This window comes from Syngnathus floridae, chromosome 4 (assembly GCF_059516105.1).
Source record: "Syngnathus floridae isolate MCC-2025c chromosome 4, RoL_Sflo_1.0, whole genome shotgun sequence".
NCBI lineage: Eukaryota > Metazoa > Chordata > Actinopteri > Syngnathiformes > Syngnathidae > Syngnathus > Syngnathus floridae.
This window is the reverse complement of record NC_142416.1, coordinates 19,391,581-19,408,802: the sequence shown is the minus strand read 5'-3', so window position 1 is coordinate 19,408,802 and position 17,222 is coordinate 19,391,581. Positions and strand designations below refer to the sequence as shown.

At 44.8% G+C, this 17,222-nt stretch overlaps 1 protein-coding gene across 2 annotated transcripts in view; it reads left to right on the top strand.

The window, feature by feature from the left end:
* Positions 1-17,222, top strand: part of lrba (LPS-responsive vesicle trafficking, beach and anchor containing) — a 96,187-nt gene that overhangs the window by 33,729 nt on the left and 45,236 nt on the right. For both annotated transcript variants that reach the window (XM_088374362.1, XM_088374361.1), the window contains exons 34-38: positions 546-610; positions 1,472-1,580; positions 6,588-6,754; positions 15,518-15,642; positions 15,757-15,771. In XM_088374362.1, coding sequence (XP_088230488.1) covers positions 546-610; positions 1,472-1,580; positions 6,588-6,754; positions 15,518-15,642; positions 15,757-15,771 — 481 coding nt within the window. The remainder of the gene's footprint in view (positions 1-545; positions 611-1,471; positions 1,581-6,587; positions 6,755-15,517; positions 15,643-15,756; positions 15,772-17,222) is intronic.

The window sequence follows — 17,222 nt, the reverse complement described above, 5'->3', positions numbered from 1 at the left end:
GTTTTTCTTCAAAAGTAGTTGAGTCGTTAACTCTTTCACATGAGGTTTTTCATGCATACTTCTCCAACTCCCTGGAGAGGAAGTGAGGGAAAAGAGGAGGGGGGGAAAAAAAAAAAAGCCAGGCCGGCTTCAGACCGGCCCCCTGTAACCTTGTTGCTTTATTATTCTTTTGACGCTCGCGTCGAAAGGTGTTGAAATGTTGGAACAGAACATGAGAGTCACGCCGACCGCCTCGGCCCCCCCCATCCCTCGTCTCGCCGTCCCCCGATGGCGGGTCTGGGGTTGTTTGGACTGACACCTCCAAAGCAAAACGCCGGTCAAAGAGACGAGGGAATTTGTATGTTGTTTTGAATGATGGATGCACTTTGAGCTCGGCTCTTTCAATCCTGCCCATTAATTCTCACGCCAACGTAACATGTTAGCGTTTCCATCTCATCCAATGTTTCAGCAGTGGATGATTTCAGCATAACCTCTTTTACATATTTTAGCTTTACTGAATCCATCCAAAGGGATAATGTTTACTTTTTTTTATGCTGTGCTTGCAGGAATGGCAAAACTCCATCCAGAAGAACGCCGGACTGGCCTTTATCGAGCTGGTCAACGAAGGCAGGTAAGCAATCAGAAACAAAGAAATATCTTCTAGGGTCAAAATGTATTATTATTATTATTATTATTATTATTATTATACAAAGAAATATCTTCTAGGGTCAAAATGTAATATATATATTTAGAATTATATAATATGATAATTCTAATTATTATTTATATTATATGATATATATATAATTTATGCAATTATTATTCTATATATATATAGTATATACATATATATATAATATATATTTATAATAAGGAAAATTCCTGCTTGCTGAACTGAGACTCTTTGAGTAGATCTAGTATTGAAGAAGAAAAAAAAAAAAACTTAAACACTGTTAAAAAGTTAATTTCTTCCCTGAGAAGCGGCGAAATGTGTTGCGTGTGCTCGCATCACGGTGGTTATTGATAGCGGGCCGGGTCAGGGCCAAAGAGGCTGCCGTGGCCCCAGCGCCTCCGCTCCCCTGCTGCCCTGCGCTGAAACAGCAGGCTTGGGTTACAGTCGGACCCCCGCCCGCCTCCCTCCAACCCCCGTGCCGTCCCTCCTCTCCGACCCTTCGTCTGTTATTGTTCCACTTTGCACACCGCTGACCTCTCGGGTCCACGCGGCCAGGTTTTTTTTTTTTCTTTTCCTCGCCCACAACATGCGTGTTTGATTAGCAGAGATAAGCGCCGATAGGGCGGGACACTCGCCGCCCTTCCTGTCGGACGCATCTCATTAACAAATCAATTATCGCCCGCACCCCGGGATGCCGACGTCTCACTCTCAACGTGCAAATTCGATTTTCTGCCCATTTTCTGCGCTTATTTCACCCCTCGTTTTACGGCTGTTGCACGGCTTGTTTCCAGTACCTTCTAAATGTTCCTTTCGCTGCAGGCTGCTGAGTCACACCATGAAGGACCACCTGGTCCGCGTGGCCAACGAAGCCGAGTTCATCCTCAGCAGGCAGAGGGCCGAGGACATCCACAAACATGCCGATTTCGAGGTAAGATTACGAAATACTAACGCGCTGTGATTTATGCACGGACACACAAATATAGGACAGTATCTAGTTTTTAAAACACGGGCCGTGAAAAGCAAGAAGAACTCGGCATCTCCGAGGAGCTGACTCGGCGTGGCCCGTCAAGTCGGGTCGGTCCCAAACGAGCTGGTGGCGGACGGGCGCATGTTGCTAAGCAAACATTGCGCTAATGTGGCGTAGCCGCCACACCCCCGTCCGCTAAAGCACAAACGTGGCCATTCACCGGGAACTCGTTCCCAACCCGCTCCACCTTTCTTCCATCCCCGCCCTCTGCTTTCTAGATCTGCTCGCAATCATTTCCTGTACTGTCCATTATCCTCCCGCCGGCGGTGTATTTTAGCCCCGCGACAGGAATACGGCGTCCTCGCCTTTCCTCTGGACCAGGCCCGCCATTAAAAGCTGCAGACAGACCTGAGAGGTTCTAGCCTGAAGGGTTGACTGCAGGCACCACCCAACACTGTCAAATCTGAAGTTTATTTCTCGCTCCACGGTCATTTTTCCCTCATACTTTCCCATTTTTTTTTAAATGCTGTTATTGGCACTTTTTTAAATTCTACTTAATGACCTGGAGGCCGGTTGTAGTCCACACGTGTTCAGGTATTAAAAGTAGGTCAAGTTGACTGCTTTTTAAGCTAAGACGAAAACCAGGCAGTCCATACGGGACGAGATGGTTTGTGCAGCTAGCATGATAGACAAAGACTTGCTAGCCATGGTTTGTTTCTGTCCTCCAGGGTTGCTTATGATTTCCAGCCAAGCTTCGCTATCAGCCGTACGCACCGGTCCCATCATAATGACGAGTAATAGAAAGCCGTAACTTGTCTTTAATTGACAGCGCCTGTTGTTCATTCCTAAAACTATTTCTTTTTTTACAATTGAACCCACCCCCCACCCTAAATGCGGGTTGCTCCTCAGTGACCCCCGAGAAGAAGTGAGAGCCCCTGATAAGTCGCGCTCTGATATTACGCTATTGATTTTTTGCAAGCTCTGTTTCAGCCTGATGGAGTCCACGCTATAATAAAAATAACGGAGCAATGAAACATGCCCCCCCTGCACACCTCCCTGCCCAGCTGGAGGTGTTTTGATTTTTTTTTTCCCATCTTCTCATCCCCTTGTGCTTCTGAGACAAAACACATCTTAGTTCTTCTCCACTCGTGGAACTCCGCGGGACGGAACCAGAGTAATCCTCAAAGCAGGGACTTGAGTTATTACCAAGCTCTCAAAGCGAACCAGCGATGAAGATAACTTGACACGGGGGCCGGTGAGGTGGGGAAATCCAATTACCTTTTAAGGTTCTTTATCTAATAGGATCCTTAATGTGAAGGGAATCTGCAGATCGCAACACAACAAATGATAGACGGCGATATCTCGTCAGGGAGCCGGAAAAGAGGGAGGAAGGGGTTGGAGAGATAGGAAAACAGAACGGGGGGGGATCGAAGTCTCTCTTTTTATGGGGCTGTTCATTAGGGATGAAATGTGGTGCTCTCAAGGCCACAAGGGCAGATAAGAAGGTCCAGATAGGGAAGCGTGAGCAAGACCCGTGTCATTTCGATTCTTTCTCATCCTTTTTTTTTTTTCCCCTTCACTTTTTTTTTTCTTATACACTCCCTGGATTTATCCTCCCGCTGTGAGGTGGAGTAATTGAATCGGCGCTCGGAGAGATACAATGAAAGCCAGACGATAGCACGCTAATTAATGTTTGCCGTCATTGGCCGCCCTCCGCTGAGCTTGTAAAATGAGCCCGACCCTCCCACAAATTAACGACATTAATATTGAGCTGATGATTCTTGCGGTGTATTATTCCGCTGCTGCGAAAAGAATCAAAGAAAATTCCCCAAAATTAATTTGATTTTAAAACTAAATTAGAGATTTCACCAACTAAATTAAGATTTTTATCCGCAAATATTAACTACAGAAATAACGGCATAGATTAAGCAAATGTGCAAGAAAAAATGAATACAAATCAATGAATATATTTGCAAGTAAAAAAACAAATGTGAAAAAAAAATACGGAGAATAAACTGCCACTGATTGAGCGCAAGCTGTAACGTCCAAACTTTGACGCCGTTAAAAAAAAAAAAAAAAAAAAATCTCATGTCCAGACACCACAAAGCTAGTTTAGCAGCGGCCATTTAAGCGCAATATTGTTCTTAACACTAAACGCCGACTTTATAGTCCATTTATTTCCCAAAATAGCGTTTCTAGCCGTCTCTTTTGCGCTGAGCGAGCATTTCCCGGCAGACTGCATCAGCCGAAGACCGTCGGGGGAACACAACTGTCTCCATCCCGCTGTCTTGTCAGCGTAATGAAGTCTCCCGGTACCTCCTCTGCCGCTCCTTTCATTGGGCGAGTCCGACTGAAAGATCAAACTACGCTTTTGCCAACACATAGAAACATCCAAATTAAATTCTCAAATATGAGCCAATTGTATTAATCTGCCTGACAACCAAACTGCCCTTTTTTTTTTTTTTTTTGCTGCCATGATAGACAGGTCCACCCGCTTCGATGTCAGGAATGTAAACCGTTCTTGTTTCTATTTTCTAACTTTCCAGGTCACCTTGTCCGCCATCAGCGTCACACACAGCATGCGAATGAAGAGGGAGCGCGAGTTCTCCCTCTCATCATTATCGAAATGCTGCACTTGTCACACGACGCCTCCTTCTCCTCCTCTCGCTGGGTTGGGAGGGTTAACCGGCATAATTGGCAGGAGAACACGGGCTCATTACGCCCTATCAGCCCTCTGTTTATCAATTAGAGTGACAGAGGTAGGTTGCCGCGGACGAAAACAGCGGAGACGAGCTTTAAGGCCGTGTTTGAAGACACGAGCGTGCTTGATTTGCAATCTCTTGACGCTCGGCGGCACATCCGCCGGGCCGTCGCTCCGCGAGGGTCTCCAATTTCTCACGTGCGTTGACAAGTCCTCCCGCGGGGTTTGCTTCACAACAAACGCAGTCTGGAACGTGGCGGGGTAAGCAGCCTTTTTCTGATTGCCCAGAATGCAAAATACATGGCCGAAACACAAAAGGGAAAGGGGAGGGATAGGTCAGGCAATCGTTATTTTTTTTTTTTCGCAAAAAGAAAAGACCCTCTCGCGCTTGATTCCCCCCCCCCCCTCGCCCCGGAGTTTCCAAATTGCAACATAAAACATCACCGGGGAATTCCGACAATGGGCCCCGAGAAAAATGAGGGTTTAAAAGAACAATGGCGAACAAAAGTCAGCAAATGACAATGGCTGACAGCCGCTTCAATTCTGGAATGATGCTGCTGTCATCCCGCCGCTACCCACTATTGATTTTTTTTTCCCTCCCTCCCTCTCTTGGGGCTTAAAAAAAAAAAATCTAATCCAGTCGAAAGAGATTCCGGCTAGCGGCCATCAAGGTTAACACAGCACAAAGTATCTTCCTCCTCCTCCTCTTCTTCGTCTCGCCTGGTCTTTAATGGAACGGTCAGCGCGCTTGGATGGCAGCTTCTTCATCTCCTCCCCGCAACTCCATCACTCTGCATTCGCCGCCATCTTGGTCCAAAAGTAACCTTGGACTGTCCGCTTCAGCACACTCCATGTGGCCACTGAGGTGTTTTTTGGAGGTGCTCCCTGTTCTTTCCACCTCGCAGTCACTTCCCGGAGCCCCCGCCCCTCCCCTCTCCTTTCCAAAATACATCCACTGTTATTTATTTGAGCGCTGAAGGAATTGCGGGAGACGCGCATCTGCGTAATTGACTCGATTAACGCCAACTGTTTTGCTTTGGTCTCGACCGAGACACCGGGCCGGGCCGAGGAAGGTGCCGGCCCGCTATTAAAGCGTCGCCAGGTGTCACGGCTAAATCGTACTCACTTTTGCTAAATGTCAGAAAAGGCCCACATGCTGTTTATTATCATTCTGTCGAGCAATTCGTTCGGGGGGAGACCTCGACATGCCTAAACTGACAAATTTGCGAGTCTTCACTCCGATAGAAAAAATATGCTCCCAACACCAATTTGACAGATCAACGAAAAAAATCGGTCCGCAAGTTTGCCAAGCCACCCCGGAGCATTTAATTGAGTTTGCGCGCTGGCTTCAACATCCCCGCCACCGAAAAGACTGGCGCGTTTGTCCTTTCCGTCACGCTGACCCGCCTTCATTAACATTTTCAAGTCCACTTTATGGGAGTGACCCCGGGTAGTTAACCGCTATTCCTTCTCCCCGCTTATAAACAAGCCTAACGGTGCGGTTTCACGGTGCTTGCCATGTGTTTTGGATGGGGGAGGGGCGGAGCGGGGGGTTTTGAATCGTAACCATTCCGACCTCGGCTTTGCTCAATGGAGTGTTTATGCTCCCGCTGCAACTTTGGCAAAACCCGGACAAGCGGAATGGAAATTTTACCATCGCCGGTAGACTGGTCACATGACACTGGCAGCCACCATTTTGTGGCCGTTTACCGAGCCATCTTTTCCCCTCGTTCTTAATCACCCTTGCCCCCGGGGGGTCAAGACCCGCCGCCGTGGCGCACAAAGAGACATAGATTGATAATTAAGGCGCTTACGCCAGCAGAAAAAGCCTCCTCTAATGTGATTTATATCTATGGATCTTCTGTCAGATATGAAGAGGAAGCAATTTATGAAGTGAACTTTTGGGGAGGAAATGCCTTTTTAACCAGCTGCCATGTATCATTGTCTCATAAGACTAATTTTCTTACAGCAAAGTCGACACCGGAGTCGCGAATCGGTTCCAAACAGGAAAGACTCGATCCCGATAACATATTCCGACAGAGAAAAATGTCCCGGCTATGGTGTGATTGGCTGTGCCGCGGGGCACAAGTAGCCATGTGTCCACTGTTATTAATCAACTTGACACCAGTACTGAAATTACCAACACTACTCCTTTTTTTTTTCTTTTTGCCTCCGTCATTCACTCACTGCAACTTCGTTGAGAAATTGCACAGAAAAAAATTATCGAATAGCACCGTTTGATTGTTTTGGAACTTTCTTTCCTGCAGTCCCACTGCGCTCAGTACTCGGCTGAGAAACGCGACGAGGAGAAAATGTGCGACCACCTGATCCGGGCCGCTAAGTACCGAGACCACGTGATGGCCACGCAGCTCATCCAGAAGATCGTCAACATCCTCACTGACAAACACGGAGCCTGGGGAGCTTCTTCTGGCAGGTAGGGCGTCATTGACTTCTTCCTCTGCTGATTGGCTGGGAAAGGTCACATGGCCACACCATTCGTTTTTTTTTTTTGTTTAAATCAGTCAAAGGTTATTTTCATTTTTTCCCTTATTTCATTCTATTTTAATCTTTAAAGATATTTATAAAATATCAGAAACATTAGTAAAAAGAGGTGCTAAAAAATAAATAAAGCAAAACTTACATAAAAAAATGTGGACATAATTTCAAAATAGAAGACACAATTTAAAAAAAATATAAGAATGCAGATTAACAGCCATAAATATCACAGATTATGTCAAATTTTCTCCTAATGCATCCCGCTCATGGGATGACGCTTGTTAGGCTGCTGCAATCTCCAGACAGACGCCATTTGGATCCCCTTTTGTCTCCCCATCCATTTTATCGTCATGTACTTCCATGTCCAAGTCTCTCTCTTTCCTGTTCTCCTTTTCTTCTTGTAGCGTACTCACACAAAGGCCGTTCCGATTCAAATGGAAGCCGGCGTTTTCCACAAAGTCTCCCATTACCGACATGGCCGCTATTGATGCTTTTCCTAATGGCCGCCGATGGGGGCGCCGAGTCATTGGCGTGGAGCCTCGCAGAGCCGGCTCTCTTTTCATAAATCACAATCAGTCCGGTGCCGTTACGTCAATATTTTCGGTCAATTACTGCGAAGGTCAGGCGGCGCGACTTTCGCACCACAGCGGCCGAGGCTCTCATTGCGGGAACATCTGGCTTGGAGAAATCGTAAAAAAAAAGAACACCTGCAGCCCCACGTGAGAAATGTTTTCATAGACTAAAGAATAAAAAAAAACGGTATGGGAAAATATTTTTGAAAAATATACCCAAATTAGACCCCAAAATAAAAAATGCACTCTTTCAACAGAAATAGAATCTGAGAAAAATTGCAGTGTAATAAATATTACTCGTTTATTTTGGATTGATGTCGTCGTTTATTTTTTTACAAATAAAATATGCAAAAATAAATAGCTGCAAAATACGCTAATACTTTAAAAACAGAAATAAAAAACAGAGAAGAAAAAAAAGAGCACGTGAAACAAAATGCACATTTAATAAAAAAATAAAAACCTGTAATTATATTCTTGTGTAAAGTATAAAAATTAAATGAAAAATATGACATTTATTTTGGCTGATAGACAAAATAGGATAGAGAAATGCACAACATAGAGATATAAAGTACAATATTAGCTAAAAAAATATACACCAATGGAACCGATGGAACCAATTGACAAATGTGCTCTGCGAAAAAATTAAATTGAACACGAGCACTCTCGAGGAAGACGTTTTTCGAATCAAACAAAGGCAATATGCAGCAGTTACCACAGTTTTGTTACACGCAGACACCATTTAAAAAAAAAAAAAAAAGGCGTATTCCCCAAAGTTTCCCTTCAATAAAGAGTCGGGGAATGAAAATATTATCTCCCGGCCGGCTGCTGGGAATTGTCGCCGCCGTCTAATATCATCGTGACCCGCCTGAACGCAATTTGTGTCTTAATATCCAGCTTCCTGGCAGCCGCGGCCTCTCGAGGAAACGGGCGTTATGTGAGCTGTAATTTTTTTTTCCCCTCCTCCGTCTTCATGTTTGTGCGCTTGGCGTCCGCCGAGGATTGCCGCCCGCCAGACAAAAGGCAGAATCCGTCGTTTTCACGCTCCCGTCTGTCACGCCCCGGAAAGCGCACCTGTTCATCCCTTCTCGTCCGCCTGTCCCATTTCCGAACACGCAGTCGATACACGCCGTGTTTATTCGGGTCACGATCCGTCGGCCGATATGATGGAAGCTGACCAAAAATTGGAATGCAGAACCATACTAGCAAGTACTATTTTTAGCCCCTACTCAGCAGGGGTCGATTGCGTGACGTCAACCAATCAGAGCGGTGCAGATTGGAGCAATCGAGGACACACAAATAAAAGTCGATTGTTTTAATGAGCAATTTTCTTTTTATGATCCACATTATGCCCGAAACAATTTGAGAAGTGCCCGTAGGGATACAACCCATATCGCTGGTGTTTGTAGGCCTTCTTTTTTTTTTATGGCTGCATCAGCATCCCTTTTTATTCTGGCTTTATTCCAGGGCTCCCCCCCCCCTCCCTTCTTTTCCTCTCCCTCATACGAGCAGCTCATTTTCTGCAGCAGAGGCGCTCTAATGGACACCCTTAGGCTAGAGGCTTCCCAGCCGAGGGACATCCATCTTTTTGGCTTGTCACACTCTCGCCCGCCCGCCCGCCCGCCCCGGCGAAAAATCTTTGTGATATGCACTCCAATTTTTCCCCACTAAATCAAATCTTCCGCCGCTTCAGAAAAAAAAGACGAATGCTCGGCGAGGTCGGCGCGCCGCCGAGGAAATCAATACGGGTGAAATTTAAACAGTATGGGGCCGTATTGATCGCGAGATGGGAAACGGACGGATTTGTAACCGCTTGGCCGGACAGTTAGCTGACCTGTAATGGACAAACTATTGATATTGGCATTACTGGATCATCCTGTGCTGTGTCATTTTTTTTTTTGGCCTCCTGGAGAAAGTAGCAGAACATGCTCAAAGATACAACAAAGTGGATTCAGAGCCATTTGGATGAATTTTTTTTTGTTCTTTTGCCTTTAACACAAATATTAGCTATTATCAGATGTGCACCCAAAAATAATAAAACAAGTAAAATACTAGATAAATAAATAAAAATAATAAAAAATGTTTGAGTCGCAGCAAAGCAATGTCAAGTGCAATAATTTATTTTTAATTTTTTTCACAAAAAATAAACTCACTCAGAATTCACCCAAATTCGATCCTGACCTCTGCCCTCTAATGTGGGCATCAAGGTTGCTACTTGTTTTAAGACTTGACCGTGAAATTGACTCGGAACAAGAGCTTCACCCCGCTTCTGGCGAGCTTCCTATAGACGGCGAGGACACGCCACAAGACAAATGCGCGCATGAGAAGCCTCGGCAGCTTGATGAATCTCTCCCGGGACGCTTCTCCTTTCCAGACCTAAATCACAATTATGATACATAATTGTCAATGTATCGCACGCGTTCAAGTCGAGGCCTGCACTGCGTCTACGTCGCCCCCTTCGCGTGTAAATTTTTTTTTTTTTCTGCTACCGGCGGAGGGCTGGAAAAGGAAATAGGACTTGTGCACGTCAATGGAGATCATCAGCGTTTAGCTTACATTCATCGAGCACAGATAAAGACAACATCCTTTTGCCTGCTTGCAGCTCCGCATGTTAAAAAAAAAAAAAAAGGTTGACGGTGTTTGCCGGCCGCCTCCGGAACCAGCTGGGAGCCGAGTAAATATTCCCAAATTTAGGTCGGTTTGAAATCTTGCTGCCATCCATTTTCAATTATTTTACAAGTTTAGGAGGAAAAACACTCCAAGCAGATGTTTGTCATAAAAGTCGAATCAAATTAAATCTACCGAGTTGCACTCCGACTAAATATTTCTCAAAAGGAAGTTCGAATAATGGCCGTCGTATGTCGAGTCTCAGCACGGTCCGCTAAACAGCGCCGGGAATGAAAGATGGCCGCACTTTTGTTGCAACTCTCAGATTTATGAGTTTCATATACCCTTAAGAAAGTATATAGCCAAGGTCACGATAAAAGCGAGGCTGATCAATATCTGAATGAAAAACCATTGAGGCGTCCCCCCCCCTCCCTTCCCCTAGCACTTTCTCGCCAGGTGCAATATGTGGCGCGTATCGATTATCAGGGGCTAGTAGTTCGTCAAAGGCTATCTCCTTTGACTAACACCTTCAGCACCTCCTCTTGCTCCTGATAGATAGGTACACTCAAACCGCAGCTGTAATTACGCCCGGGCGCCAGCAGGCCATTTATTTTGCCACTTTTGCCCCCTACTCCACCCCCTCCTTCCCAAATATGGCCTTTATCTTGGGAATCCAGCAGTTCCTGCTAGCAGCGCCGAGGAACAAACGGAGGATGAGCCTCCGTGTTTTTATTCGGCTGTTTTTGATATGATCCAAATAGCAGGCATCGCTAAACTGTGTTGTCACAAAAACAAGCTCCTTTAGAACTTCAAAAAAAAATCATCATTACTTTTTAATGATGTCTGGCTTGGATCAAACATTTTTGTCGTCCTTCAAAGACTACTTTTAGTTATTCTAAACGATGCTTGTATATTTCTAGTTTTTATTCCCCCCTCAGTTATTTATCCCCATCTAACCTTGAGCTTCTCCGCCATTTTCTTTTTTTGTCTTACTTTTCGGGGTGTGACGGACACGCGGGACTGAGCCGTCAGATTTGTCACCTCCGTTCAAGAGCATCTCTGAAAGCTGGAGGTCAGGGGATTATTAAAATGGGCCGGTAATGGCGGAATTATGCAACCCGGGTCCGACGGATGCCCCTCATTACCCGGCAGCGGCGCTGATAAATGGCCATAACGGCCTGTTGTCAAAAACACCAAGGAAAAATGTGACGCTTCATCAAAAATACAGATGGGGCCACTTCAGCTTCGCCGTGTATGTACAAACCGTCGCCTTTCTTCACACTATTGATTATTATTTACGACTTAATGTCTTAAACGTCGTAGTTTTGGATTCGTGAGAAAATAGTCGTAATTATTGCGTAATTGTCCACCTTTTTTTTTTTTTTTTTTCCGCTGGATTTTTACGAGGGTAATTGCTGCTAATTGCAAAGGCGCGCATGAAGCCGCTGATAATTAGGGCTCAATTTGCATGCTTTCATTTAGTGGCGGGGTACCGGGGGGGGGGGGAATGCTTTGATCGCTCGCATGCAACATCGCCACCGCGTCTTGTTTTAGTCCAGAGTGCTTATAGAAAGCTCTTGAGTTGAATTGGTGGTAATTGGTCCGTCAAATTATTCGTAAGCCTTCCTTGTGAGAATATTTATTTTATTTTAGGTGGAGAAATAGATTTCGTACAAAATGTATACACAAAAAAGTACGTGTGATTATCTTGCCCTTTAACTCATTCAGTGCCATTGATGGTTATAGACGTCAAAGATATTAACTGGGTTGGCAGTGAATGAGTTAACATCTAAGTACGTACTGAAATTTTAGTTTGTAAAACACAAGTCGGCTGTTTTGGCTAATGTCTCTGCTTAAGCGCACACTTTGATGGACAGTTTTACACTGGCGGATTTCATAAAAACGCGCCACAAACCACTGACATTACGCAACCCCAAAAAATGCAAGTAAACATTCAAACAAAGTATGTCGTCGCTAAAAACACACCGCAACTACTATTCTTGGACACCTTCAGTACCAGAAACAACAGTAAAGGTTTTAAATTAAAACAAAATAAAGGCGATTGGGTTTTCTTCTTCTTTAGTTTTAGCACATAAATGAGTTCAGAAGGACAGTTTTACGTGACATGGTGTAAAGACATCACACCATAAAAGTCTAGCGTCTGAAAAGCAATTCTACTTTCAAAATAAAAGAAGGGCGGTTTTATACTGTCAAAAATACTCGGCTAACCACTGCGATTAGACGCGCTAGTAGCAGAAACGGCAATAAAATGTTTATTAAAACAAAGTAAGAGCCCTTTTCCTAATTTGCAGAAAATGGTGTCGCTGGCTAGCCGCTATCATGTTCCGTGACCCCAACATTACCTCACCCCCCCCCAAACATTAGCCAAGGTGAATTAACATACACACATGTAGATGCTCTCTTTAAAGGTCCGGGAAGGGAAATCACCCGGCTGGGACTTAATCACAGCAAACAATCTCGGGCGGGAAGGTGTTTGCCCCTCTATTTTTTTAATTTGACTCTTGGCGACGACTCGCCGGAGCGCCGGCTCTTTGTCAAAAAAGCCTGGCAGTGATCGCCCCGCATGACAAATCCTCAATCTCACCATTTCTGCCCTATATGCAAATGGCGGCAAAAAAAAAAAAGATCCCCTCGCATTTGAGCAATTTGAAGAGGGGGGGCAATAGCGAGCGGTATTAATGTCAAATAAGCGAGGGCCGGGGAATCGGCGCCTCTCGTTGACCGTACACCCAAATTAATTTAGTGGAAAAGGTTATGTATGACTGTTTGTGCCCAAGTGCAGTCACTTGTGGTGATATATGAAAGCGGCTTCGCTCGCTCGCTGCCAGAAAGGTCATCTCGTATCATTTACATAGCCACGACATTTGCCGTACTCGCTCAAACGTTCGCAGACGGCAGGAAAAATATTCCATTGCGTTTAAAACGGCCGATTCTAGATGGCAAATAATTTGTCTTAAACGCACAGCAAAGGCCACGGGAGGACGTTGAAGGAGCGTAACGCGTTTGTGTTTAAGGCCAGCAATTTTTCCTTGAGAGAAAAAAAGAGCAATGGTGCCAATAAAACTTCAATTGCGAGTAAAGAGAAAGTGAAAAGAAATAACGGACACCACTCGGACCTGTCAAAATTAAATTTGCTGGTCTTATATTGGGAGGACGGGTGTCGGCCATTTTGTTTTGAAGCGGCCATTTTGGCAAGAAATTCTTTGTCATTGTTTAATCACAACAGTTAACCTGAATTTTTTTTATTTTTTTATTTTAGCAGCTATATCCTGAACCTAATTGAATCTTTTCTGCTGGAAATGAAGGAGGTGTGGTGCTTTTTTCGAAGGACAGTTTTGTGATCACAAAGGTTATGTTCTGGGGCCGCTTTGCCACATCCGGCACACCATGTCCTATCCGGTTGTTATTCTTATCTCTTTGCATTATTGATTAAATCTGAACAGGGATAGGGACAAGAGCCATTATCACTCGTTCTGCGGTAGCATTTAGTGAACCTCAACTTTTTAATTATGTATCCTGTTAACATCATTGCTAAAAGTGTATAAACCCGCCTCTCCGCTGTATTTCTTGAGTGACTTAACGAGAAGGCTGTCCAGATGCCTTTTTACGAGGGCGCTAATTAGTAATTACACAAAAGTGGTCGGCGCGATCCACCTCACGTCGGCCCCCCTTTTGTTATTTTAATTGTTGTTATTTTGAAGCGCGGCGGCAGCAACGGCGCGGCAGTAAATCGTGCCAAGGACACGCCCGAGCGGGATGAACGAGCGCTGAATAATTTATGGCCTTTGCGGAAGCGCAAGCGGTCGAGGTATCTTTCACGCTCTGTCGTCATTAGGACCCCCATTGTCACCCCCTTCCCTCCCGACACTGGCAGAGGTTGTCCCGTGCCCACCCCCACCGTACGTTACCATCCGTCCTATGACTAATTACCGGCTCACCACTCCTGATGGATTAATGTGCATTGTGCGAGGCGCAAATAGGACACCCCCCCGACCTTCTTTCGGGAGATGAGAGACATGTTGTGTCCTGATCCGGAGCTCAATAATTATTTTCCTTACATGAGACCCATCGCGGGCAGAATGATGAAGTGCGTGCACTATCGCGGACAAACACACTGCGGGACTTCAAGACACAAAATAGTCAGCGACGAAAGACAACCTGGACTGGTTGCTAGTTACTTTGTCACCTTGAGATACGAGCGGACACACTTTTTACAATGTGCACGAACTGCATGGTGGCACTAAACAAAATGGCGGCACCGTAGCAAACAGTTTTTCAAAAAAGAGGCTTTTAGCTGCTTCCTGCCACTTCCAGTTCAATTTGACTATCAAACTAAACATATTTTTAAAACAGCCTAGCTTTGCCTTATGGAAATTCCTCATAGCTTCACGCTAACAAGCAATGCGAAACACCGTTAGCATCTTAGCACTTAGCGCAAAACTAATGAATGGCCTCCATTTTTTTGCCCCAGCCTTTATTTGAAATACTGTACAAGGATGCTCACAGAACGAATGAAGGAACGAGTCTAATCTCTTATAAAGCGACTTGGATTCAATACTAGTAATTATAGTTGCCAGTTTGCCCTTGGCAGAGGTCTTAATAGTTTTATCCTTAATCTTAAGGGTGATGCCTGTTAAGTTTCTCTTTTTTTTTTGTTTTTCCTCCCAAACAGACATCAAGGCTTTAAGAGGCCCGTTTTGGAGGAATTGTCGTCATTTTCTCCCGCAAAGCTCTTTTAAAGGCCGCAGTGTGATCGTTGCCATTAGAGAGGAAGATTTGTGAGGCGCCCCCAGCTGGAGCATAAAGCACGCCGGGGTTCTTCCCTCAGCCGCCGCGCCGCTAAAACTATAAACCGTGTCCCCCCTGCAAACCGATAGCACACGTGACTGATTTGCCATGCGTGTTTTCAATTCATCGTAGCCAAAAAAATGTAGACGGCGGGGATGAGTCCATTTTTTTAGCATTATTCAATTTCATGCTAGTGTAAAAAATGTTTTCATTCAAACGTCTTGTTCCTGTAGTTTATTTAACTCATCCAAAATGAGGCAACCTTTGATATTGCATGAACTTTTGTTGGAATACAAAAGTTTATCCAATATCACTATTATTATTTTATGTAGTTTCAACATTTTAAATACGCCAATATTTTTCTAAATGTCTGAAAATAATGCTTAAAAATGAAATATATTTGATTTGAAAGTAGTTTTTGTAGAACTCTGCAAATTTATAGACTTGTTTTTTTACGACCGCTTACAAAGACTCAGCAGATGCACCTGATTATCAAAATAAACCTTTTCCAGACTCTTATCAAAAGTTCTACGAGCCAGTACCAAATGTCCCACAGATGGTTCTCAACCGGATGGGCGACCACTGTTCCCAAGTTTTTCACCAAAAATGACACACAATGGCAGCTTTATGGGGCATTAGCGCTCGGGCCCGGCCGTAGCACGCCGGCTAGGTAATTGCTAACACGTGTGCTCGTACCTCTCGCTGTCTCGCTGCAGCCGGCCCAGGGAGTTCTGGCGCCTGGACTACTGGGAGGACGACTTAAGACGGCGACGGCGCTTTGTCAGAAACCCCTTTGGATCCACCCACTCGGAGGCCACGCTCAAGGCCGCCGCCGAGCACGGTGAGTCACCTCGATGTTAGCTGCTAGCTGTTAGCGGCAGGTGCCCGATTGGATTCACTTCAGCCGCAACTGGTTTTACATTGTTTATTTTTCTGTTTCTTTATTGCACAACAGTGGCCGATATCAATGGTAAGTAACATTTCTATTCCCTTTTTACTTTCTGAATATTCATGTGGGAATAGCGTGGCTCAACGGTGCACCGGTTTTGATTGAAGGGGACATTGTGCTTTATTTTATTTTTTAAATGTAAACTGGTGTTCTAATGATGTGTTTGTGGGACGCTTTTGTGAAAATACGCAAAGGATAACAAACAGTCGTATACTTTACACACTATTTTTCCAGCTTGTTTTATACAAGTGAGCCAGGAAGACACAAAACCGCCAAATTACACATTGGCAATTTGGTACATGCACACTTCACAAAATTTGTTTCATTTAAAATCGGTTGTCATGCCACAAAAGGCAGAAAAAGGACATGGGAAGGCGGCAGGAACGCAACAAATTAAACTTCTTGAAATAGTCATCATAGTCCAGCATTTAAGGCTCCACACACTTCCTGTTTAAATAAAAAAAAGATGGCATCGAGGACTCATTCATGGCAGGTGTTAGCTCCGCCATACGATTTCTGTCAAGAAGATGGCAAAATATGGCTAGCTTCTTTTACTGTCACCTTTTCTTCATGGCAGGAGTCAAAGTACGCTGCCTCCCATCCTGGGAATATACCATTAAAATAACTCTTGCCTTTTTTTTTTCTCCTTTGTAACCTTTCGTCTTGTTTTCGCCGACCCGACATTTGTTGCGGAAGCGCAACTGGAGATGAGAACGTCGGGCCCTGCTTGCCGAGCGCAGAGCGCAAAGGTCATATCTGGCTGTAATTATGTTCATCACACGCGGGGAAGGGGAGGGGAGGGGAGGGGGTGGCGAAAAGAAACGCACCCTCTCGCTTCCCATCAGGGGACAGGGATGGCCCTCAATTCAGATTTTTTTTTTTTTTTGCGGGATATCCGCGTTACGAACAACTGTCGTCATTCATGGCATGCCAAGATGGTCGCAAGACTGCCGGTAAATCGGGGTCGACTGTTTACGTCTGGAAATTACCACCTCGCCACAGCCGGGGAGGGGGGGGGGTCCTGATGACTAATGTCTCTGTTCATCGAGGGACTCATTTTTGACACTGATTACATTTTTTTTATTGTGAAATTTATTCATTTCAAATGTTGTGATTCAATGTTATCTGCTTTTGTTTTGATTGAAACTCAACAGCTCGGTAGATTTCAATACGGGCAATTTTGATATATATATTAATTAAGATCATGGAATAATACTGTAAATTGGCATTTTAAAATTACATTGCCTGGTAGCATGCAGTTGTTTAGCGCAGGGCGACGTTTCCAAGTGAAAAGTGTCAAATTTAAAATCCATCTCGGTTTTGGAGCCCCCCCCAAATCTTTCATGCCCACTGGCCTGGTGTGAACAGTCATGTGGTATGTATTAAGACAGGGGGGTGGGGGGGCACTGGTAGTAATTTCAGCACAGCTAACTAATTCTCCAGGGAGGCCTAATTACAGGAAGAGCATTCTA